Here is a 26,619-nt window from a genome sequence, read left to right as displayed (position 1 = left end):
TAGATGGATGGATGGATGGATGGATGGATGGATGGATGGATGGATGGATGGATGGATAGAAAATACACATTATGTAATGAATCAAATCACAGGCTCTCATATGAAAGATGAGAATCCTAGGATTTACCCAAAAATACGTTAGAAAGGCCTCCTCTCATGCCTTATTGGATCCAGTAATCTGTTCACGTTGCGCACAGATTCCTACATTTAACTGTACTCAGAAAAAACAAAGATGTGCAAAAGCCAAAATATAACACTGGCTGTTTAATCCTCCGTGTTCATGCGGTTTTCTTCCCACTCACTCATATCACCTGAATCAAACCTCACAGTCTGGCGGATAGCATCTGTAGACGTCCGTGCTGCTGGAGGTGAAGGACGCCATTCGCTGTAAACAAGCCGGAGTCATAATTGGGATGTTCTTTAAAACACACCTGACAAAAGACATCTTGCCAAGTGCTGCTGGTGGCATTCAGCTCGGAATCGACATCATCCATTGATAGAAGTGGATCTATTTTCACAGTTCATCAGTGCAGGACAAACCCAAACAAAGCTTCTTTCAACTCAACAAATTCACACCGCTGATCTCCAGGTGAGAATATAGAGTAGTTAAAGCTTACAAAAAAGCAAACAAAAAAAACAACCTACAGTTTTATTGGAATTTACTTGGGATCCAGAAAGACTCAAGCTGCTTGGGAGGCAAACACCCTGCAGGATATCTGAATGCAACCCGCGAGGAACATGCTGCCTTTAAGGCTAAGTGCAATACATCCACTGCTGTCTTGTGGTCTGAGCTGGTTGATGGCCCTCGATCAGACAGCAGTGTGGTTAGGGGAAGTGAGAATGATGGGAGAGCGGTTTATCCCTCGGAAGGACACGTCATGAAGGAAGCAGTGGCCACAACCGGCCTGCGTATGGTAGGGACTGTGACAGGCCAACAACAAAAGGGCAAACTTGAATGCGAGACGAGAGTTATGAGGGGCGATTGGCGCTTATGTCGGCGGATGACTTGTCTTTGACTGCATAGCAGGCAAGGCCATGTGCTGCTGGGAGCTCCTTCTCCAGGATCTTCACCGGGATTTGAGTTCAAGCATCGACCACAGCAACAAGCAACAGTCACCGTGTAGGGAAATTACTGCGTGGAAACATCATCAGAAACCTCCTACCAGGACAGACCCCAGAGAGGCAAAATCGAATCACAGTTTATTCAATATAAGATATTTGAATATGCTCCCACGTCCCCAACTGCAGGAAATGCAAATATAGAATGAACAATAATGTGATTAACTAACTAAGATGAACTACTCTGACAGCAGCCGATGATTGTATGACAACAAACTCGACACTGGCCCTGAAGTGATTACGAGAGCAGTGAGCATGCTCCGCAATAAGCACACAGCAGGTCTACCTGCTGCACAGATAAGACCAGTGGTGTCATATTTCAGCCAAGTCAGCGGCCAATGAAGAACAGTTTTCTTGTTCCTGACTCACTTCACCTGTATTAATGTGTACACACACACACACACGCACACACATACACTCACTGGCAGTTTCCATGATAACAAGGATCTTGGCGTGGGAGCGACAACATACCAGCAGTGTGTAGAAACAACTCTGAAAACAACTCATTTAAATGTAAGTTTAATTTTCATTCAATATTGGAAATGAGTATGGGAGGAGGCTTGCATGCCAGGAAGTTTATTTTGTGTCTTATTGCAGAAAGTTGACGACTAAACGAAACAAGACAAAAATGAATCCTGTTTGAACTGATTGTTGGTGTGGTGGTATTCCATATATACAATGCACAGACAGCGGCCGCTTGCTTAAGACAACTGTGCATTTCTTTTTTGGGCTGATTACTCATTACCATTCCCTGTAGCAGCATAGATTAAAATCTTTTGTTGAGAAAACCAAGGAACTAAACTTTTCACCAAAACGGCACAAGAGACCATACTGAGTGAGGACATGCTGAACGAAAGAAAAAAAAACTACTTGGGCTCTATACTCTGGTGTTTGTGCAAAGAACTTTTAAATTGAGGTTAATTAAACAACCTTCTTTTAATGGCACTCATCAAGTCCTGAGAGGGACAGCTGGAGGGGGCAGTGCAGAAAGCACCAAACATGCAGGGAAACTGCTTTATGGGTCCTGTCCTCTTTGCATGACGTGGGAAAGCTTTCAGCATGAGCAGCTACTGAACAGAGAGGAGTCTGTACCGGTGGGCCCCCTGTGAGCGCACCTGTGCGAGGCAGGGCGCTTATGAGCCCGTCAATCAGCAATGTGGACACGAGTCATACTTTATAGACAAATTAGGCTCGCGAGCTGCCAAGTAATCCACATGATCATTAACTCTGATAACTGATCATTTTCGTTACTTCTGAGAAGGTGGGACTGTTTTTTTTTTTTTTTTTGTAAGCAGCTGTTGGTTCCAGTTCAAACAAAACGCGCGTTGCGCAATAATGGCGTGGAGAATAATAAGCCTCATTACATGCGGTATTTTAACGGCACCGTTCTGAGAAAACTTGCCTCGGCAGCGCTTGTGAGCACACGTAGGCGAAGGTATTTTCCGCTGCGCTCCGCTGCGCGAGAAGTCGACTTTGAAAAGGCGGTTGGCCAGAGTGAGGCGGCTGAGTGCGTGAATTCCCCCCGTGCAGGTGAGAATTGAAGCTGCGGCGCGCGCGCGCGCGCAGGTTCACTCCACTGCGTGCGACTCCAGCTGCTCGACAGAAGTGCAGAGAAACGGTGAGTCACTTCTCACAGCAGAGACTGGAAATATACCAGCTTAAATTTACTCAAACTCGATCCACTTTATTTGCTTTGAACCAGTTTGCTCCTCAAAGTGCGTCTCCCACGCGCTGAGCTTCATTGTACAGTTTGCGTCTTTGTCATGCTTTATATACACATCCCATATCTCTGTCACGCTATACGAGTCTTGTGTTTATCTTTTATCTAAACTATGTTAATATGTTACTTTTCACTAGTCCCCCACCCACCCCTCTGTCAAACTGGTACTTTCCAAACCTGACTTGACAGGTCAGCAACTGTGTTTCACTTCCTGTCACCGACTGTCAAACTCAACAGTGTGTGCTGGGGCAATAATCTAAAAAGTAACGGATTACTTTTACGCAAATTACTGTAATTATGTAGTATTTGGGGGAGTATGTCTCCCCCCCCCCCCCCCCCCCCCCCCAGGTATGTAATTTACTCATGCTTGAGTACAATATACACCATGTAATCAACTCTGACACTTTCAAAAATTATAAGCCATTCCCGAGTACACCCCAAATTTTACACAATATTAACAGCTTTCATCTTCATTTTTTTTGTAGCCAGTAAAGTTTATCCTTTCAACAGAGACGATCTGGCTTCGTATTTACGTTTGTTTACAAAACAAGTTAGAAAAGTGTCATTTTTTTCAGACTTTGCTGTTCCAAAGAAGTGTGCTTTCAAGATATATCATACCGTACAGGTAAATTACCTGTTATTGACTGAACATCCAAGTCTTGACCCGGAATGTTGGGGATTTGGGTTTGACAAGTAAGAGTTCTGTTAAAGCTGATCAATTCGGTGCGTTTTCCTCTTCTGCAAATATCCCCATGTGCCGCAAAAGTTCTCTTCCCAGAAATTTACACAAGGTAAAAGACCTTTTTTTTTTTCTTGTCGTTGTTTATTTTGAAGGAGTGACGAGGAGTCTCGGATAGCCTGGATTGTGGCAGCCCTCACTGAGACTGCAGATAGTTCTTGTGATAGTGCTGTTAACAAAACACAGAACAACAGCTTTGTCTCCATCTGATAAAAAATAAAAGTTAATCTGAGGCGTACGTGCCCAGAGACCTTTATGTTCTCCCTCAAGTTGATGTTTTTCTCTCTGCATAGTTTGGAAATACCAGCAGCAGCAGCGGGCTTTGCTGCAACTGTAAAATTATCTCTGCTCATTCTTGTTCACAGGTTGTATGTTTGTGAACACACGCGCACACACAGAAGGCGGGGAAAGTGGCAAATACAGGATATGGGTCTTCAAGGAGGCAGTGCGTCATTGTCAGGCACTCTCTTATCCTCTGAGCTGTTTCACTGCTTGCATCTTTGGCCTGATGCTCAGAGGGTGACCCACAGCCTGTTTGTATTGGAAATACCTGCTTAGTTGTCACACTCGCTTATCTAAGGTGGACTGGCATGCGTGAGACCATCTGAGGTATTTGCGAATTTCATTTTGTTTCCTCCTTTCAACCATTAGGTTCCTTGTCACTCTGTTTGCGGTCCAGTGGAGTGACGCAATATGCTGTGATATCGAGAGTAAATTAGTATCAGCCTTAAATAAACAGCTGGAGAGACGGCAGAGTTATGTAAACATTTCAGGAATATTCTCACGTCTTCACCGAGCCAGAATAAGCATCCACTTCTAAAAAAGTGAATGACATTGAATAACAAATGATGCATTTCTCACTCTTCTTTTTTTTTTATTGTGGTGCATTTTCTTTATAGTGCAACTTCCTTCTTTGTTCAACGCACCCACAGAATGATCAGAAAGTTTGCTGGGGTGTCATGTCACACCCACAAGTTGTTGTTTTTTTTTTTTCAGCTTGCATTTATTTTCCAATGGACTGGGTAGGCCACAGCAGTGCTGGTATCTTTACACATTTATGATTGTTATCGCTGGTGTCAAATTCTTGTCAGTGATGCACAGTGGTTGAACAGAGTGCTGTTATCTGTGCAAGTAGATAAGAGTCTGTAGCTTCTGCTTATATAAATATTGTAAACCTGTGTGTGTGTGTGTGTTGATAGAAATTGCATTGGTTGAGTTGAATGGTGAAGAAGACTTATTCAAAATGAAGCTTGATAAACAAGCTTTTGGGGGTTTGTAGGTCTGCTGACGGGTGTGAGGTTTGGGGTTAATCCTGCCAGTGGAAAATTGCATCGGGGAACTGGGTGGAAAAAACAAGACCTATTTACCCTTCAGTACAGTACAGTGTTTTTCTGTGTTTTGTTGTTGTTGTTTTTTGGAGCGCTGCAGCTGAACAGTCGTTCTTATGATTTGTTGATTTCTTTACTGTCTATGATCTTTGCATCTTTAGCCAGAAGGCAGCTGGCATGTCTACTTTACAAGCAAGCCACTGGTTTATTACATGAAGCAAATTGGATGTGGTATAAAAGCGCAAATTCAGTCGCCATTCAGATACACAAGAATATATTACCCAATTTGAAAAATAATACATGCGTCAGGAGCCATTTTGATACGGAGTCAGCGGACTGGGTTGATAAATATTTCCAAATTGGATCGGCTTATTATTTCACCCAAAGCGAGTCTGCAAAGCAAATTGGATACAGAAGGGGGATTTTATTTGCAGCTTCTTGGGTTGCTAGCGTTTGGAGATTTACTTCAGTTATTCAAAAGGCCAGAACAGCTCACACGGCTCCCCCTCTCCAATCAGCCTCACTTGTGTGATTAACATCTTTCCCCCCCTCCCTATAATCAACCTGAAATGCTCTGGATGCCGTTCTGCCATTTTAGTATTACAATAAGTTGTTGCAGACACGCTTTTACCGAAGCCATAAAGACAGTTGTTCTACTTGACAGACACTTCACTTGCATTACAAGTATTCACAGATTAAATTACGGTTGATACCTGATCGCATTGTGTTTTATAACCCTGATGATCTTATTGCAAGAAGCGGTGCATGTCTAATTCTTTTTCCTAATGTGCCGACACCTTTCTTTTTCACTTCCGTTCACCAGAATTGGAAATTGAAAAGTCCTCCACAGACCACAGTCTACTTCCTCAAATTGTAGCGACTCGCAGAAAACAGTACTGTCAGCTGTGTGAGGGTGTCGCGCCGGTGGTCATAGGTCTTCTGGCGTCTCGCAGCGCATGGTAGACGTCTTCACAATGCAGTTCATCTCAGTTCTTTCCACATAGTCATTAAGAGTGGAGGAAACAAGGACACAATGGACATTGCTAACAATGAACAGTGGCCCAGAGGACAAACATGTGGCACAAAGGTCAGAGGGAGAGTTTGCACTGTGTAACAGTATCAAAATACTGAATGGGTACCGGTTTGTGATCCCAGGCTAAATCTGAATGAGGAGGCCTCCAGTCGAAGAGAGGTCATTCTTATGATTTCCCATTTAAAATTATCGACATCCGTATTGTGTTGGACACAGCTGGGGGCTTTGTTTGACAGGCACTGAACAGCTGTGTTTCACATCTACGCTGTGGTAAATGGGAAAGGGAGGCAAGGCTGGTGTTGGGCCGTGTGCCATGAGGAAGTTCAGAGTCTTTTGGGGGTTTTTTCAAGAAGGAAACCACCACAACCCCCCAGAAAAAAGAAAAAAATATATGTTTTTCATTTTTTTGATAAGCTCAACGAGAATATCTTTTGCTGAATGCAGTAAACAAATAAAAAGAGCATTTTTCTTCAATCCCCTTTTAATTTTGAGTTTTAATACCTGCCAATGGTTTACATGTGGCCGAGCAAGAGGAAAATGTCGAACACGCAGTCGCCGCCACTCGAGTGTGTCACAATTTATGCTGAGCATTATGGGAAATACAGTCGCCCTCCGACCCTCCTTCCACCGCCCATCTCAGATTACAATCTCGATTATCATGCACGCTTTTAAACTACTTAAACCAGTGTGAGGACTGGTTGTCTTGGAATGTGAAGTTTTCCACTGACTGGCAGAAAGTGATCCAGGAACTCAAAAGTGCCAGACGAGCCCCCAATAATAGACCGTGTTTCTGCCTTCCGCCGCACTCCGTCTCTAAACCAAAACACCAAGATTTCACAGACATCAATGGCTGAATATTAATAGCAGATATTTTTAACTTGGTTTCTTCTTCTTTTTCTTCTTTTTTTTTTTTCCCCCCACCCTGCAGCATTTGAAGATGATGCGATTGCTGTTCCTGTGTCTGCTGCTCCTGTTGCCAGCGGCTGCGGGTATGTTCTCATCTCTGTGTCGCTCTCAGGTGATAAACATCTAATCAGGGTCTGTGCGTCCCTGCGCCGGCATGTTTTTCCTCAACTACCTACATACGTGCACAACCACTGCCACCGGAGGGAAGGAGGGAAGGTGTTACAGTGGGAGAAAATGTTCACACATCTGGCTCGACGGCAACACCATTGAGCAACATGCAGGTGTAAAATTGGCAACGCTATTCCCACTGCTGTGCTTTCTCAGGATGGAACACCTTAAAACCAGCAGATGGACCGCAGCGATTTTAATTGCGCTGCTTATATAGTTCTACTGGTGGAGTTTAAATACTTCTTTCATTCGGAGTCGTATGATTATAGATCCTGTTCAATCGATGCTGTGCTCTAACCATTTATCCTTTCTTTCAGCTGTTTCAGAAGATGTGGAGGGATCAGTCGATAATGATGGTATGTGACATATTTTGAGATAAATGGAAAAAGTACACACACGTACAGAGCTTGATAAACATTGTACCCTCCCGCTCCCTTTCAATTTCAAGTATCTGGTGAGTCCGTATGTATAGTGTGCAACAGATCAGTAGTGTAGGGTTTTTATTTCACTGAAGCTGTTTATATTCTAAAAATATGTTTTTAATAATTGGTAGATTTATCTTCTGTATTTTTATACTCCAACTGTGTTAGAGATAAATGTGACATAAAGATGCATTTAAAGGTTAATACGTTAATAAACATGAGAATATATGCAAAAAGATTTCAGCATGAACTAATGGCATTATTGTCAATATCTTTGATATTAGATTGTTGTTTCATTTCTACTTGTAAAGTAGGAGCCGCATCCATTATGCCTATGACTCATGACTATGACTGGCAGTGGTTGAGTTTCTTTCTTTACTCACAGTTTTGGTGGTTTGTTGATGGACGTGGTGTCACTTGCCATTCCATTTTATTTTTCCAGTTTAAACTTAGTTTAGTTATATATGTGTATATTGATCCCCGTTTCATTTTGCCCAGAGAACTTTTTCACCCCGACCTGACTTCAGAAACCGTCCAGACAATAGTGCTGCTAACAGATTAAAAGTGCTCTCTGTGTCCTGACTGCTGTACAATAGAAGAAGTCTCATGCTCTCATTACTTGAACTGGCTCACACCGACAGCCAGCATTTTTATTTATTTATTTTATTATTATTATTTTTTTTACAAATGTCTTGTTTTCTTTTTATTTCACAGACGACTATGATGACGAGGATTTTGACAAAAAAAGTGGTGAGTTTACCGTCTCGGGTCCTGAGAGTGGGCCGGACAGTTGCATAGTTTCTTGTGTCTCTTACAAAGGCAGTGATGGCAGCTGTCCAGAGGAGCGTATATGGAGGCTGTGACCTCGGTGATTATTGCCAGTAACTTGGAATTGTTGTATATGGTGCTGCGGCCCCCGTTGCCCCCCGCCCCCCCCACCTCCCCTCGACCATTGAGGCCTGAATGGAATCAATTAGCTCTGCAGAGGAGCCCCGTGGATTCTGCCGAAAAGGCCAATGAACACGTCGACGTCTCCGCTGTCCCGCCGCTCCGCTAATCAACATTGGCATTCTCATTCTCTGTCCATGCCTCGCCCTGCCACTCCTCATCTTCGCTCTGATGGACGTTTGATAGAATTACTGATCTGTTTAGAAACAGTGCGGCGGAAAAAAAAACGGCTGTTGGAGACGCAGCATTCTTACAAATATCCTCTGAAGTCACGGCCAGTCCTTTGTGCACATAGTATTAAATTTTTTTCCATTGAAATTATAGGTGCATCTCAAAAAGATTTGAATACCAATAGAAACCATCAAGGTTTCTCATTTAATCATGCATATACTTGAAATGTGTTGCTCTTAAACTGAAATAATACAAAAAATGTTGATGTATTATCAAATTATTTAAATATTTGACATAATTACCACTATTAAAGTGTTACAAAAATGCTTGACAGTTTTTATAAGTGTAGCTTGTAACACTTTTCAATTATATTCTTTTAGATGCACCTGCATCTCAAAGAGTGAAGCAATTATGCATCGATATAAATAAGTAGTTTGAAATGTATGTCTCACCTGATATTTTTAATTTATCATGTTTTTATTTCCCCCAGTCACAGAAACTGATGTGCTATCTTCCGACTCAGCTGTAGATAAGGCTACAGGCGTGGATGAAACAAGTGAGAGAAGTATTTTTATAAATATGGTACAATTATGTGTGGAAATGTTTCATTGGAGACAGTAGTAATCTCCCCGTGCTGTTGTTTTCAGTGCTCTTTTCATCGTATTTGTTCCATGTCTTGTCTTTTAGATCAGTTGACGCTGATCGTCATCATTGTCGCTGTGACAGTCTTGACTCTCTCCATCGCAGCGATAGTCGGTAAGTATTATTGGGTCTGTTCGGGCATGCTGTAGTGAGATGTGGGTTGAGGCTTGTTCCATTTCCCACAGTTGACAAATGTAGGACTGTAAAGCTTTGTATTTCACCTGTCAGAGTCACTGTTTGTCAGTGTGCTTTGTAGAGTTGTTAAATCCTAAGCCAATATGAACTTTTCACTTGTGGAGCCATGAGCTTTTAATTTTTTTCCCCCCCTTTCTTTACTTGCAGCCGTATTCCTCGTAAGACGCAAAATGCACACTCGGCAGCAAGGGTAAGGTTGCATTACACGACTATCAGAGTTGAAGATTTACTCTCATTTCCTGCACTTTATACACACACGGTGCAATTCTAACATAAACGGCGCATGTATGTTGTTCCTCGTGGCCCCTGTGTGGACTGTGCCAGTGTCTTCATCAGAATCTCACCTTCTTTACACGAACTCATCTCGGTGACAAAACCGGTCTGGTGGGTAACAGCTTTCTGTTGCTTTGCCAATCTGCCCTACTTCATCTGACTGCATCAGCATCAGAAAAACACTCACCAGGAATAAGAGAACCAGCATCCGCCCTTTTCAGCTCGTCCAGACTTGCACGGCAATTAGCATCACAGCCCGAGTCTGGTGAACACGCCCCTCTTATCCATCTTAGCCATCCAACAATGGCCTTAAGACAGTGCATTGAGGTCGGTGTGACCACATGGGACAGGACTTAACCTGTTTGAATACTCACCTTGTGAACTCATGCTTAAGTCGACAACTCTGCTCCGGTAAAAGAAAACAATGCGATAAAGGCAATACAGCCCCGATGACAGCCGTCGGCCAACACAGAACAGCCTGAACCAGTTAGACACACTCCCTCTCTTCACATGGCCTCCCTTGGACACTCTTTCTATTCAAGCGATTCCCACTTTGGAAAGGCTTTCTGCAGAGTAATCAGTTTTGTTTTTCAAGAGGTGTAGTATAACGTGACCTGTGCGCTGGGTCACGGGGTTAGGGAGTTCAAATTAGCGCCCTGCAAGCATCAAGCAGCAGGAGACTGGCAGCCACCGGGGGGGGGAGAAGACACCCCAGTGAATCCACAAGGGTTAAATTCCTCTGCAGGATTACCGACCGCCTCTGGGGGCTGCAGTCGGCTCTGGCAGTCTTTGGTGCTGACTGATCGGTCTGTTGAAAAGAGGCTTAATCACACAGCAACCTCTGGCTTGTTGGATCAACAGCGCCTTGCCCGGTTTAGAAGTCCCACCTGGGGATGAGCTGTGTTTTGAGGCGATGCAGTCACCGTGCACCTGTCAAACCCTGCAACGCCAGGCAGACACACCGTTTCCTGAATTGCACTAGACGAGGAGGCTTCTTGTGGTTTTTTTTTGGTTTTTTTGGGGGGGGGGTTAACTTCAAAAACTGAAATGCAACCTAAAAATATCTTAAATGTGACACACTTTTGCCCCGTCTCACCTGATTGGCCTGTGCTCGCTCTCTCCCTCCTCAGGATCTACTCGGTGCCCACAGAGCAGGACCAGAAAGGGGCCGTCTAATTCCTGGCACAGCGGCAGCCTTCTGAGACGCAGGGAAGAGAGGAGCGGTGCATCGGGCTGTTATCTTCTCCTCTTCTACTCAGGACAGTTAGACTTTCTTTGCACAACAGCCTGCTTTACACCGTTCAGTTTATCGCTCACGCCTACACAAACGCCTATACACGCGTAACATATGCTATATATGTTATTCCTTCTTGCTGTTGTACATTTTTGTTGTCGTCCCAGCCGTTTCTACTCAACACACACACAATTTAGCCTGGGACATTTGGAGCACATTCAAACCTTCTAATTGGATTCTATTTGAGGAATCCAAATCAAAGCCAGTGAATATGGCTTGAAGCTTCTTTTGTTAAAAGGGATAATTTAGCACAGCCAGAGCCCCCCCCCCCCCCCCCCCCCCTATTTTTTTTTTCCTTAACTGCCTGAAACAAGAAATTATTCGCACCAGCTACGCTGCGAAACTGTATTTGCTTTTGATTTGGTGCATGTGGAACAGACCTGTCTGTGTGAAATGGTCGTTGAGTGAGACAAACCGCGCTAATCTACACTAAGCCAACCCAGTGCTCACTTCATTCCCTTATTCGCTTGTCTGACATCTTCTGTTCCAGGCCCATTAGGAATGACAGGAGGCAGTGCAATAGGAAGATTAAATACCTGTTCCCTGTACTCTCAACCTCGGTTAAAAAAAAGACGAAGAAACATTTAAAATCGGCCAATGCAAACACCGTCTCGCAATCCTGCAAATTAATTGACCGCCATGAATGATGGTTTTTTCCCCCCTCCTTCACTTTTTCATTCTGAAAGGCTTTCACGATAGTCTTTCAGATTGTAAATAGCACTCCGAATGCTGGCAAGAGTTAGATTAATGCCTCCCACACCAGAAGAGGGAAGCTCGGTGTGAGGGAGGGATAGAAATCTATCAAATTAAATAAAGTGGGATGATTGGGGGGATACCAATACCAACAATGCCTTTGTTCCTTTCTAAAGGGTTGTCTTACTTCGATCAAATGGAAATAATCGCACTGTGTGAAGGAGAGCTTTCGATCCAAGAATCCAAGGCGCTGGTTGCTTTCTGTTTGGTGTTGACAAGTTAAAAGGGAAGGCAAAATACTGTCTGACATGTCAGGTTTTTTTTTTTTTTTTCCCTTCTCATCCACGGCTTCATGAAGAGCTCCTATGATGAAGTCAACAATGTCGGGAATGGCTGCATGAACTCTCATTGAATCTCACTGTACTCCCCTGCAGCTTGTGTTGGCACCGGGGGCAGGCCCTGGCTGCCATCCATTCAGACCTGAGAGCGAAAAGAGTGTGTAGTCGTGTCTTTTATCAAGAGTGTGCAGCGGCAGTCGGTCTGAGCTGGAGTGCTCTCCTAAAGACATTCATACAGCAACAGTAATAGGAAAACGATGAACGATCTCAACATAGACACAATCGCCGCGCCTCAGTATCTGAGCACCTTGCCTACAAGGGCGAGCGTTTAATACGACTTGCGGTGTGTCAACATTTCAAAGCGAGGACAAATCAACAAAAATTTTAACATTTCAGTTTAAAAAATTAAAAAAAATCTGTGCAGCCGTTTTTTTGTTTTTCTATTCTTCATTTCTGTTGGACAAACAGTGCAGCAAGTCTCCTCTTTGAAAACACTTTCTCAAATGTAGAAAGCAAACAAGCTTGTGTTACAATCCAAAGGGAGTGTTTAGTTGACTCTGCTTCGAGCTTGTGACTGAATTCTATGCCTCTTCTTTCTCCCTAAAGCTTTGCTATGGTCACACTACACATGCATGGTAACAGGAAACACGTGCGGCAATTTTTCAATCCATCTCAAAGCCATGTATATAGAAAAGCTCGTTTCCCGTTTTAAAAGAGATTCATTATCTGTCGTGGTTGAATGCCTTTTCTGTTCATGCATCTACCCTTGCTTTTTAGATTTATAATATATTTTATGTGATTACAATTTTACAAAGCTGTGCATTGCCTTCTAGCTGGGGCCAAAAAAAAAAAAAAAAGTAATATTTGGCAAAAATGATTTTCTCTTTTTTTTTAAGTTTAAGGGTGATGTCCTGTTGGGTGTTGGAACCAAAGACCTTTTACTGTAAAATATTTGTCTTATCATATTGTATCCCCCAAAAAAGTTTTAATTTGGACCTCCTATGTGAATGTATATGCACTTTTCTATGCAGTTCAGCCTATATGTGTTTTATGACAACTTCATTCATATAATCATTTACAAATGACCTGATATAACGTAAAAAAGCAGCCACTAAATGTATATCATAACTTGGTTCTGTTTGCACAGCTGCAGTCACCTTGATTTGTTCTGATGTCTTTTAGAACACTGCTGTTTAATGTGTAGCTCCGCCGAACTCAGAATTGTGTTTATTTTTGACATTAAATGTGTTATAACATTTGCTTGCTTTCTGCCTCGGTTGCTTGTTTGCATAATGTCGAAGCCATATGGATGCAAAGATAATGTGCCAATGGATGTTTAATCTAGAGCTTTACTCACTTACATGCACAGAGAGACACTAAGAGGCTTAGACACTCGTGCTAAACATCAGTTTCTGTCGAGATTGAATGTGTAAACAGAGCGCAGGAACTATCGCAAGGAGAAAGTGACCCAGCTTTTATAGGAACGGTGAAGATTTCCCAGCGCGACTGCGCCGCGAGGTTACTTCTCATAACTTTTAATGATAACCCTGGCTGTGAGATGCTGCCTATTGCTATTTTAACATGCACAAGACACAAAGGCCATTAGTATCAAACGTTCCTCGTGGTTGAAGGTGTGATTAAGATGTGAATCATCATCTTTATTTGCAAAGATAATTACTTTTTAACTGCAGTTTTTCTCAACAATTGATGAAGAAAAAGAAAAAAACCTCTGAGGAAGATTAAACACGATGCTTCACCTTATTTCACATGTCAGCATGAATCATATTTTTATGTTTATTGGTTTCGTTTCAACAACATGGTTACCAAGCAGCATGCCGTGTGTCACTCGACATGTACACACATGTTGCCATAGTGGATTTTTTTTTTCCCCCAGACTTTGTAATGGATTCCTTTGTTGGTTTCTTGTGTGTTTTTTGCTCCTGACGTTGTGTACGGGCTTTTCTGTCCTCATCCTTGGACCACACGATATGATCTGGGAAATAGAACATGCACAGCATCTAAGGAGGGGGAACAGTTTCAGCAGTCAAGGATATCTACCAAACATAAATATAAGGGGAACAAACCGCCGGGTCTGCAGTTATTGCAGTTGCCGCGCTACGGTTTTGCTCAACAAATAGCTTAATCATAATCCTTTTGATCTATTAATCATCACAGAGACTTCCGTCAGCATTCCGTCGAGCTATTATATGTCTGAAGTGACTGATTGTTTGCCATACATCATGCACTTGCCTGCGATATAAATTAATTACATCATTCAAGCGCAGTTTTTCACCAGCAAGGTATAATCACAGCTACTCTTGATACACAGCTGGCTGTAGGCCAAATGTTATTTATACTCCAAATATCACCTTTGTGTGTCTCCCTCCCTATCTATAACTAGTCAAGGTAATAATCTCACAGGTTTTAATTTAACTAAACAGTGAGGTCACTGTTGCTGACTGATGTAATACAATGATGAATGTGTCGCAGACCCTCGGAAAACAAAGGAGGTGGGCTCTTAAACACGGGTGTCGAGTGTTTGACTGTTATTTTTCTGCTTTACCATCCCATGTGCAGCAAAAAACAATGAAATTAAGATTATAACATTTCGTAGAGCATCATGACTGTAGATACTTACTTTGTCGACCTCTTGTGACACTTGGGGAACCGACAGACTTTTCCACCTAAAGTCGGGTATAAGAACAAGAATTTTTTTTTACAAAAAGAGAACGGTGGTTAAATATCTGGGGGAGATTACCCCCACAATGTGCCCCCCCACCCCCACCCACCCAAGTGGTGTGAATGTTTTCACTATTTTATTATAAAAATCGTAAATCAAACCTGAAATTAATTTAAACTGAAAGTGTACAACCTCAGTTATAATCACTTTGAGGATATGTCTGTATATTCTTCATTGTACAAAGAATGCAATAAACTTACAAATTGACCATTCTTTGATGATTTTTTGTTTTGAACCACTGAAGCTGAATCATTCACAAACTCCACTGAAAGGCAGATGTTGAAGAGGCTACATGTCCAGGCTAATATGAATGTTGACACTGTAAAGAAATCTTTTCAATTCTTTCTACATTTCCACTTAGTAATCTCAATATCAAAGTTTTGTTACAAGTGCTCTGGATGGACCCACCGCTGTTAGTGATGACAAACATATTCAATACTTACAGCCAATGACCATTATTCCGAGAATGAAGAGCACTGCAGAAATGACCAGGCCAATATATCTCAGGGACTTGTAATCTGGACACAGTCAAGACAATTCATGACAAATAGAACTCAACTGGACAGATAAACTGTAAATCATGGCGGGGATATGACACAAAGCCGTCAAAAACTTTCATTCTAGGAAAACTGCATCATTTCATGCTATAAATAAAAGTTTTAGTATGGTTTCATTTAAGTATGAAACAATATAGAGCAGCAGTGTCAAACATAAGCCCCAGGGGCCAAAACTGACCCACGAGAGGCTCCAGTCTGGCCAAACCACAGAGCAAAATGTAAAGATGTCAAGGAAAACATTGATTATTATAAGAAATCTAAGAGTAGCGAACACAACACAAGGCTGAAACCCCAGCTGAGATATCAGTGATGCTGCCGTGAAAGTCATGTTGTCAGGGTGAGTTTGTATGAAAACTTTTTTAAAGCAACAGCATTAGCAAAAGTTTAACTTTAAAAAAAACAAAAAAACATTTCACTTTATTTTGCGCCAGAAGGTTTAATTAAAATTGGCTGTATGTTGAGATTGTTGTAATTTCCCATGGTAATTGTTTGGTTTTGCAAAAATATAGACACTTCCCTCACTACACTGTTGCACTACAATCACGAAAAAACCATTAAAATTAAAATTTCAAGGTTATTATGATACTATTTTACTGGCCCGCCCCACTCAAGATGAAATCGTTGCTGCGCGTGTCCCCTGAACTAAATTATGTTTGACACTCCTGATACAGAGTCTGATTCCAAGCCTCCAAAAAATAAAATATGACACTGCCAGTGGATTTCTGCACTCAAACAACAAGCGGTGGCAAACATACACACAAAAAAGGACTCGTTCAAAAGAAGCCTCATACCATAGGTGAAACCTTCATCCCACTTCGGATCTATATGGAGTCAAAAGGAGAAAGAGAAGTATTGACTTGAGTTTGACTGGTGAACAGAGGAAGCATATACGTAGAGGAACAAAAAGGAAAAAAAGAAAAAGCGAGAGGATCATCGGGGAACAGCTGTCTGGGACGACATGACAAAACTGCTGGCACCGGTGACACGCTGTTGACGGCGTATCAAAACCCTGTCTGTGGTAAGGCAGCGCAGCACGAGGACACACATATCTTATCTCCTCGCGCACAAGGCGCAATCAAGCCTTAATCTGTTGGCAAAAGAGGAAGTGAGGTGACGTATTCTACCTCTCCGACTTGGGCTTTGTTTGGGAAGACAGGGAATTGTGATACTGTCAGTCTGCCATGAGATAATAAAAAAATAAAATAAAAAAAACTGCAACGCCTGTGGCATTTAAGGTAACTATGGAGCAGGAAGAATATGATGTAGTTACTCCAGACAAAAGGTTGAACGGTGCCCCTTTTGGTGGTGGTCCCAGATGGAGATGATGTCACTGTGGATGTTGAAAAAATTATAAAAGCATTAGTTCCCGTGAGTTTTGTTTTTATTAAAAAAAAAAAGTATTCTTTTGTTCAGGTTTTTTGTTGTTGTTGGGTTTTTTTTTAACATCATCTCATATTTATAATACACAAGTGAATAATTCAACGTCATAATTTGATCTACGAAAACATATTTTCCTTTCCGGGACACATCGACTCCTTATCTTTGCCACGTCCATAGATAGTTGTTTCTCATTAAACTCCAGATGCATTCCTATGTTTAACTCAATTTTTTATTGAATTTCTGAATATTTTAGCAAAATGACTCTCTGAGGAAATTTAGGTTGACACTTTTTAAAGCATATCAGCACTCTCTCGGTCTCTATCACTCCGGTTCGCTCCCCCTTTCCCCCAGTGCTGTAAAACTGTACAGAATTACGCCTCTATATATCTTGGCGAGGACAGGGAGTTGAACATTTTCTAATTGCCTCATAATTACTCTGAGAGCGTTTTGTGAGAGGAAAGCATACTATAAGTCTTTCTCTGTTAATGTGAGGGGATGTTATGGTCTGTTTTGTCTACCAGCCAGAATCAAAGCATCCCCAAACTTTATGCAGAGAGTGAGAAGGTGGAGGTGGTCACCTCACCTGGGATGGACGTTGAGTTTGGTTGTTGTTTCTTTGTTGTTTGACCGGGCACTAAATGAAGAGAAAAAAAAGAAAAAAGAAGAATAAAATAGTATAAATCATGGTGATGTGAGGTGAAATGTGTTTGTGCTGTGCTGTTAGTGTGACTCCACTTCACCTGCTGGAGTCCTGCTTCCTGGTGTGGTGCCGTTGTGTTGGTCTGTGGGTTGAACTGCAGCAGTTTGCAGGGAAGAGTTTGTGTCTCTGGTGACTCTGCTCACTGCTCCACCTCCTGTCGCACACACACACACACACACACACACACACACACACACACACACACACACACACACACACACACACACACACAGCAATTAAATGATGGTAACATTTTAAAAATGACTTTTCTCCTTTGCTTTTGCTCAATTCCTTAATTTTCTGGATGGATAGATAAATGGAGGGATGACAGATGGATGAATGGATCAACAAATGAATGGATGGATGGATGGATGGATGAATGGATGATGGATGGATGGAGTATGGATGATGGATGGATTTTCTTCACAAGCTATTCTTGCAACTTTCTACACTTTTCACAGCTGTGAACTTACAACTGTGAGCAGTTTTAAACACATCTGCTTCTTCTTTTGTTTTGTTTTTTTAAACTATTCCACAGAGGAAATGATGAGAAAGTCACTCTCCCAACATGAAACCACAACTTTTCTCTGTTTTTTTTTTATCCTCCCAATGCAAAGTAGGTTTTATTTCAGCATCATATACAAAAAATGTCTGACTCCCCGGCATAATGGAGGTTTCATAAATGTTTCCATCTACTGGACTGTGATGACTGTTAAACATACAGTGATATGCCAGGATACAGAAATGACTGAAACTGCTGCTTCCAGCTAATTCCTGTAAAGTGCAGAGCTTCGCTTTAAAAGTCCCTTCTGGGTTATTTGTTGAAGAACCACATTGTTTCCTTGTAACGTTGGTAATAGAAGAGGAACAAAGATGGTGGACCACACTGACACGCACACCTCTGTAATGCAGGAAGCCAGCTGGCTGTGAAACCACACTCCTGTTTGGTTCTGTGTGTGTGTGTGTGTGTGTGTGTGTGTGTGTGTGTGTGTGTGTGTGTGTGTGTGTGTGTGTGTGTGTGTGTGTGTGTGTGTGTGTGTGTGTGTGTGTGTTAGAAGTCAGTGTAGAGGGGGACTTCCTAACAGAGGGCTACATGGTGACTTTTCAATGAATTTTTTTTAAAAAACAAAATGTGACACATTGCAGCAGAAATCAGATGATTATTTTTTCTTTTTATTTGATTTTTCAACGCTAATCTAGACCTTGCAAAAAGTGTTCGGTGCCATCCACAAATCACACATGAATACAGTGTCAGCATTCAGTGTTGAAGAGAAAAGTGAAACAAAGTAAAGATGGGTGTTAAAACAAATACTCCCAAGGTCAAGGTGGAAGAAGCAGCAAAAATATTCTAACCAATGTGACTCATATCGGGGGACTTTTCATTTAGGAAACATTGGCTGGCAAAATGACACTAAAACACAACTTTAAGACATGAATGAAAACCTTTATTGGCAATTTATTTTTTCTTTTAAGCCCTCCCAGACTGCCTGCTTTAGGATTCATTGAAAATAAGAAGTTACTAGTTACTTGTGAGAGTAACTTGCCTTTAATTATCTTTCTTACTGATGGTAACTGAATAATACTGTTGCTGTGAGGTGAGTTATGAGCACTTTCTGTATCAAATTAATGATGAATTATTTATTTTTGCTCAATGACAATGATGTCACTTCACTGAAGGATGATGCAGACAGGGTTTCCACAAGTAAGATAAGGTTTATTTAACGCTGCTTGGCCAAGCATGCCGTGAGCACGTTAGTTCTAGATTAATGAGGCGTCCCTCCTCCGGTAAAGTCAGGCAGTAATTATATGGACAACAGCTCAGGTCAGGGGTCAGCAACCTTTAGAACATGTCCTTATTGTCTACATTATACCAAAGAAAAACACGTTCAGAATGAAGTTCACATGGCTTATAAACTTCTATATGTAGTTTTGCTTTACTCGCTAAATAGAAGAACTGTTTACACTTTAGTGGAGCTTTTTAACTATGAAGCCATTTCAGCAGTTTTACCTGCTTCACCCTGCTTAGCCACTTTAAGTCACTTATAGGCTATTTTAATATTTGTTAGCAATTTTACTACTTTTTGATAGTTTCAGGTTCTTTTTTAAATTATAATTATAAAAGCAATTTCAGAAAGTACAGCTATTTAAGATAGCAATTTTAGCAGTTTCAGACTTTTTTTTTTACTGTTGAACTTTGCTTTTTTCATGGAATTCTTTGTATCCATTTGGATTTCTGTTTTACTCGAGTTAGACCTTTAGACTTTAGTAGTTTGAGACATTTTTGCAGAACCTTTCATCTCTGCTTTTTAGTTGCATTTTCTCTCAAATCTATCAAAAATACAGGAAAACCTGTGTTGTTGACAGTAAGGGGGAAATTAATATGTTCAGGTTTTTTCTTTTTTTCCCTTCAACTCAACATTTATCACCTGCAGTTAAAAGCAGCACCACATTTTAGTTGACAAACTATTCAACAAACTATTTTTGGTTGAGTTTCATCTTTGTCACCTCCAAGATATGAGTTGTTTTTGAAGAATAGTTTTTCTTTTTTTTTGTGCAGCACTTAAAATGAATCAGAAAACGTTACAGTAAGTCACTACTTAGGAGGTGAAGAGCCACTAGCGGCTCTAGAGTGGAGGACGAGAGGCCCTTGACTTAAACCCTGTTTATACAACAAAGTTTTTAAGTGAAAACGGAAAACTTGTGATGCATTTTAGGTGTCTGGTTACACGATAATGGTGGTCAGAGCCACAGTCAACAGCTCCCAAGGTGCAACTTTTCAAAAATGCTCCGTCTCTGTGGAAACGGGGGAAAAAAAATGCAGCTTTTTTAAAATATGCTGTAACTGCACATGTGCACTATTGATTGATGAGTATTGTCCTCTCTGTGTTCCCTTTCAGTACAAAAACAAACACCAGCCACCCACGAGTGGTCGACATGAAAACCACACGAAACCTCGTATTCAAAATGTTGCTGTGTAAACCCAAAACCTTTCTAAAACGAAAACACAAAAATGATGTATTTTCAACTGAAACGTCGTGTAAACAGGGCCTGATGATGATGCTAAAGCCAGCATTCATTTTGTATATATGCTTAGTGTTACGGCCAAAAGTAGTGTAATTGCAGTATCATATTACCTTATCAACTATTATTCCGACTGCATGTCCTTGCATATATATGATTGTATTAGTGAGTTTAAATTTAGAATAAGTGAAAAAAAGAATAACATCAACAAGAATAGAAAAAAGCAACAAGTACTGAACCGGTGAGAGTCAGCGAAGTTACTTCCGTCACGATGTTCACTGTCTTTGTTTGATGCTCAGGTGTGGGAGTCTGAGCCTTTGACACTGTGGGCAAAAGAAAAACAAAACAAAACACTTTTTTAATCACCAAAATGCACAAGTGAGACAAAACCTCACAAAGAGATGTGGTTGCACTCGGCTTTAAGGGCGGAACAAAGCGTGGTGTTGTTTATGCCGGTGATTCTTTCAAACAATGCTGTGGTGTATTAGTGGCGAGAGGGCAGACTCCAGAATGTGTCTGGCCACGAAGGGGACCACTCACAGGACAGTAATGGTCCTGTGAGTGGGACTGCGAGGCAAAATCCAGCTTACAACAGAGCTGGATTGTTGTGCGAGGCTGTGGGACAGAAGGGCCGCTGTCTGGCGACTCACTCGCCACCTTCCAATTAGTCCCGAAGCTCCACAAAACCTCCACTTTCCAGAGCTACTCCCGTGAATCCCACAACTTTAATGAACCCATAAGAAGAGACTTGATAGACCGAGTCAACTGCAGTGTTTGTACATTTTCATGTGTTGACTACAGGTACTTCATTTTTTCTTTTTACCCCTTAATGGTATGAAGCCATATTCATTGTTGACTTCCAAGAACTTCACGCCATTTTATTCTGCCAAACTTGCCTCCGGCTGTTAAATGAGAGATGTAAAAACTTTTTCCAGTGCAATCACAGTGTCTGTCTGAAGTGGCTCTATTGATATTACAATATGATGAATTCTGACTTAGGTTCTCTTAAAAGCACAGACCTTTGTTCAAATATGTCAAACTTAATCCTGCTACCTTCAAACAACCTCGACAGCGATTACTATTCAAGATGAGCAAACTAAGAGGTAATGCCATTTGCCGCAAAATTGTTTTGTTGGATCTGAGCAAAAGTACTCTAACGTTAAGCCATTTACAAAGCAGAATGGGCTCAACGTGGATCCTGCCAAGTTTTTCTTTCTTTTTTTTTTTAGTGAAGCAATCTTGCTTTAGTTTTACCATCCTCTTTCAACATTTGTGCCAAACTCATGGAGGAAAAACACTGTATTGTTGTGCCTGTCAGTAAGTGTTCATCACTAAGCTAATCACCTTTTAAATTCATTCCTTTCTATTCTCGTCTTTCTCTTTGCTGTTTGCTGTTTCGTCTGGTTCTTACCACCTCAGTCTTCATCCGAATCACTTTGATTTGCCCCAAAGTGCATGAAAAAAACATGATATGAGTGGAACTTTGATTGATTTGTTGGAAAATGGGGAGTTGCGTGGAAAAGCAGTGGTTCTCTCTTATTTAGGATGTCTTAATATAGTCGTGCTGCTATGTGGGTCAGTATATAAGGACTAATATTACATCAGAAGGCATGTTTGAGTTAATCCTTTCTTCACTCTGTTGTTGTCGGCTGCAAGGGGCTCCACTGCACACACTTCCATGAGAGGTGAACAATTTGCAACAATCATGCAGAACTCAGAGGAACATTTTGTTCTGAAAAGAAACATTATTGAATGAAAGATGACGAGAGGAAAGGAGGCAACAAAGCAGCGGAGAGATAAACCACCGACATGCAGACAGCAGCAGACAGCTCTTGTGAAGCTGAGATAATGTTTATTTCTGGGCTGGGAATTCATGCGTGGCAGCGTGAAGGCAGGCTAATATTAGCCAAAGCTAACAGGGACACTGACAGAGAGACTTTATGGACAAAGTAACAAGTAATGATCTTACAGAAAAAAATTAATTGTAACTGCGTTGTGTAATAGTGATCACTTACTTGAACATGACTATAAAGTGTAGAGGGGCTTGTTAGAGCCTGATATGTAACAACGACCCGACTTGTTATGAAATGTAATGGAATAAAACCCAAAATGTAATAACTGGTCGATCGTAAAACAAGATGCAGAGCCCAAAACTTCACATTTTTAATATTAGAATATGGAGCAGGTAAAATATTTTTCTCCTGATAATGTAATACTTTTATTACACCATACAGTGAGACAATGATTTCATGGACTTCAACTTGAACTGCTTTAATTTGAATGACACTAAAACAATAAGTTATATCTATACATGGTTAATTGTATTAATGTATGATTGCCTAAATCAATTATTGTCTTCTGTTCTCTATAATCTGTAATCTGTAATCACCAATCATCAGTATAAATAAATTCTTGTGAATTTTTTTTAGAAAGTGGTAAATTGCCAAGTTTGGTTTGATTCGGAGACTTTAGGAGAACAAGTTAACAATCTTTGATCACTTTTTTTGGGGTTAATCGTTTAACAGAAGTATTTTTCTTTAATCCAGATTGTTATGTCTTATAGTTTGATGGTGAAAAAAAATGATGATATTTTGACATTTCCAAACTGTGGTCTGGCTGAGGAGCTCGATATTTCATGATTTAATTATTAGCTCCTTTGTGAGAGAAGTTCAAAATAAAAAAAAGATAATTTCAGATTGCAACATGACGAAAGTGTGAAAGGAAAGTGTGAAACTCTGCACTGTAAATTTGTGCCACTCACCTTTCAACATAACAAATAGGCAAAGGATGAATGAAGCCAAATGAATCTGCAAAGAAAGAAAACACACATGGTATGTAGAGGAGGCGAAACGGTGACGTGACCGAGCTTCATCCCAACAAACTGCATTTGACTCCACGCTGCTTTAAACACAATCTGTGGGTTTTTAGATTGAAATGACCTCTAAAGATCTGGCAAAGTAATCTGGAGCCTGTCAAACAGCAGAGGTAGATCCATAATTTATGAGCGATCATACATATGTATACACTCCAGTGCATTTGTTATGGATGACAGGGTCAGAGTCATCACATCGACACCAAATATTTCTTCATAAACACGCGGATATACTTTTTATTTATGGCTCTGCAGTGCTTCCTCTGTACTTGTTTTATGTACAGTTATGTCCAATGATGATGACGATGGTTACTTGAAGTACAATGTCGATTGAGAGTGTCGAACATAAGGCCCGTGGGCCAAAAACAGCCTGAAAGATTCTCTGATGTGGCATTTCAAAGACAACAAGGTTTTTTTGTTATAAACACACTTGTTCAGAGTCGTGGGGCCAACACAACACTGAGCCTCCAACTGAGATATCGGGGATGCTGGCATGAAAACTAACAGCCTGGTTGCTATCAAACTGGCCTCGTGCTGTCAGGGTGAGTTTGTAAAAACATGCATAATGCAACATCTATAGGAGGAATTACATTTTTTTTTGGGGGGGGGGGGTTTCATTAAAATTACTTTTATGTTGAGATTGTCATGTTTTTTGCTTGAATATCAATATTTTCATAACATATATTCTGCAACACAACAGACAAAACTTCAAATATTTTTGTATTCTATTATCTTCGACATCCTTGATGTCGATGGATAAGATGCATAGATGGAACCAAACAGGAAAGGGATTGTGTGGGTGGGGGGGTGGGGGGTTGTTATTGGTCCACACTGTGGATGGTAATCAACTAACCAACTGAATTTAAGCGGAAGAACAGCAGTAATCCTAATTTCTAATGAAATTACATGAATTCCTGAAATGTGAACGTGAACGGTCGGTGCATTCCTTGTGCTCATGTTCTAATTGTGCGAATATTTATAAATCGACTTCAACGAGCCTCGGACAAATAGTTTTTGAATATGCTGCGAGTGTGAATGTCCTCAGCGGCACACGACGTGAGATGATTGAATTGAGGCGGCATTTCAACCTGGAACATTTCGTCCAGCGTAAATTTCACCGAGACAGGAAGATTTAGTCACTGAGGTTAGAACCACGCGCTCACTTCTCCTTCCTCCTATAGCACGCGCCGTCCTCAACCCACACTCCTCATGCAGCCTGGCAGAAAACACATTCTCGCTTTGAATGTCACTCCTTTAAAGATGTGGGGTTTTCTTTTTTTGTTTTGTTTTGGTTTTTTTTTGTCAAAAATGAGTGATGGAGGCCACACATTGTGCATGCATTCCTCCCACACGTGTCTGTGCTGAACTTTGTACCACCGGCGGATCCGACTTGATCGTATTTTGTAAGCTGTCACCAATTTCAAAAAAGTAAAAATAAAAAATGGCATTGGTGGATGTGTCAAAAAAATGCTCCTACTTTTTTTTTTTTTTTTTTTACATAATGGAAATTCTGTATCGCTGAGGAGAAATCTCCCAATCAGTGGGAAAAAACATACTTCCTCCTCCTCGACATATTGCCTGTAGCTTGACAACAAAACACTATAGAAAAGCGGAACATAAAAGCCGTCCATTTTGTTTTCAATTAGTTTTTTTGTGGCGACATTACAGGAACAACTTTACAGAGAACAACAGCCAGGTAGGTGCAACAGAGACAGATGAGAGTCTGGGTTTGAATCCTCCAACCCCCACCCCCCCCACCACGCCCACCCCCAACAGAAAATGAATCCCGATCTTTGACCTATCCTGGTGGCAGCTCATCCTCCAGGCGGGGAGCGGCGTGACAGGTGAGCGTCTGTGGTCGTCATGAGCTTTGACAGCTCAGATTAGCAGGTCATGCCAATCTTAATTTCACTCCAGAGCATATGTCAGGATGAGGCCTGTTTCCCCTGGGCTGTACAGGCGTCTCTCCCTTCCCCTGGCCTGACCCGCCTGCCTGTTTGTCACATCCAGCACTCTCACTCACTCTCCGTCTGTCTGTTCATCCATTTGTCTGTCATCCTCCATCAATCTCCTCTCCTCAGCCGGCTTCGCCCCAAAACAGCCCACAGCGAGGCGAATATTTAGTCTTTCATCCAGGCTATTATGCTTACCTTGGTATCCATCCTGTGAGGCGCCCGAGTCCAGAGATTTATCCTCGGCCTCATCATGCACTTTGATTTTTCTTTTGTCTGTCACTTCTGAGGGCCTGATGGGGAAACTGCGAGCTAACCACACCCATGTGCTCACCAGCATGATTTCCTCATCCAACTGTCAACTCTCTCTCTCTCTCTCTCTCTCTCTCCCCCTCCCACTCATGACATGACCTCCTCCTCGTTTGACTTCCAGTTTTTCAGCCATGCTTTGCTCTTTGCACTTCGTCCATCTCGACTTCTGGTCGTCTTGTTCACGCTTGTTTTCCTACTGTCACATGTTGTTTGTTTAAATGAATAAATGACCTTGAACAAGGGCTTGTTTCTATATTTGGACTTACATTGATAATATGCACTTATATGGACTGCTTCAATCGGCCCAGACTTTATTTATAAACACTCCTCTGGAAACTCTCATCTTGAGAATGACATAAATTATTTGTTTCTGTGCTGCACAACACGTTATTCACTTTAATCTTTTCAAAAGTAGTTAAAACATCAATCCTACACACTTTATGAAGATTTGAATTCATGTAGTTGTGATAAAAACTCCATAAGAAGTCAAAACACATCTATTTGAAAATATTACCAATTTCACTTACATTTCATTTTGACGATTTGAAGGTAGAAGTAACTGCCATTGTCAACCTCTTGAATGATGGTTTTTCTTTTCTTTTCTTAAGCTTTTGCTTCAATACAGAATGAACGGAGGTTTTGATTGTGACCCGACTGCTTTATTCCAGTCAGGAGCATAAACCTCGAGACTGTTCCAGCAGACAAAGCTATGATTCATGCGCACGAGCAGAAGACAAGCTTTGTCCTCAAGATGTGTCACATTTGAATGTCCTTTCCCTGAAAATAAAAACCCCCAAGAACAGCCAAACAAAACAAAACTATTAACAATAATTGTATAGTTAGAAGAGGCTTTATACGCTCAGTTTCAGCTAATAGTGTCGCTTACACGCTATTGTTAAATATCTATTTATCCTGTTTCTACAGTTTGTTCTGTCTTCAGAAACAGACATCCTCCTCCTTCCCTTTGATTAAAAGGTGGGAGGTCCTGTTACAGCCACAACAGGGTGTGTCATAGTGTCCAACTGCAAAAAAGAAATCATACATTTACATAATGGAAAACCCAATTACTTTTCCGACAGCTAATACACCGCCCTGT

At 41.3% G+C, this 26,619-nt stretch overlaps 2 protein-coding genes across 4 annotated transcripts; one reads left to right on the top strand and one right to left on the bottom strand.

Moving 5' to 3' along the window:
* The first annotated feature begins 1,508 nt into the window (after positions 1–1,508).
* On the top strand, positions 1,509–14,939 carry LOC308133348 (uncharacterized protein). Of its 3 annotated transcripts, none has more exons than XM_080500679.1 (8): positions 1,509–1,632; positions 6,868–6,928; positions 7,331–7,369; positions 8,150–8,185; positions 9,045–9,110; positions 9,242–9,310; positions 9,539–9,581; positions 10,795–14,939. In XM_080500679.1, exons 2-8 carry the CDS (start codon positions 6,877–6,879, stop codon positions 10,838–10,840), a joined length of 351 nt encoding a protein of 116 aa, XP_080356805.1. In that variant the 5' UTR covers positions 1,509–1,632; positions 6,868–6,876; the 3' UTR covers positions 10,841–14,939. The 3 variants fall into 3 exon arrangements, with proteins under 3 accessions (XP_080356805.1, XP_080356807.1, XP_080356806.1); XM_080500681.1 differs by lacking the exon at positions 1,509–1,632 and adding an exon at positions 2,490–2,737; XM_080500680.1 differs by lacking the exon at positions 1,509–1,632 and adding an exon at positions 4,062–4,187.
* Positions 13,848–25,547, bottom strand: fxyd5 (FXYD domain containing ion transport regulator 5). Its single transcript, XM_080500678.1, has 10 exons — positions 25,410–25,547; positions 23,149–23,194; positions 20,627–20,710; positions 17,407–17,520; positions 17,250–17,300; positions 16,557–16,616; positions 16,078–16,107; positions 15,173–15,247; positions 14,628–14,673; positions 13,848–13,982 (listed from the first exon to the last, which is right to left on the bottom strand). The coding sequence occupies exons 1-10, from the start codon at positions 25,464–25,466 to the stop codon at positions 13,958–13,960; spliced, it is 588 nt and encodes a 195-aa protein (XP_080356804.1). The 5' UTR covers positions 25,467–25,547; the 3' UTR covers positions 13,848–13,957.
* Positions 25,548–26,619: the final 1,072 nt, after the last annotated feature.

This window comes from Blennius ocellaris, assembly GCF_963422515.1.
Source record: "Blennius ocellaris genome assembly, chromosome: 8".
Lineage (NCBI taxonomy): Eukaryota > Metazoa > Chordata > Actinopteri > Blenniiformes > Blenniidae > Blennius > Blennius ocellaris.
The sequence above is the reverse complement of the archived record's forward strand: the minus strand, read 5'-3'. Positions and strand labels throughout refer to the sequence as shown.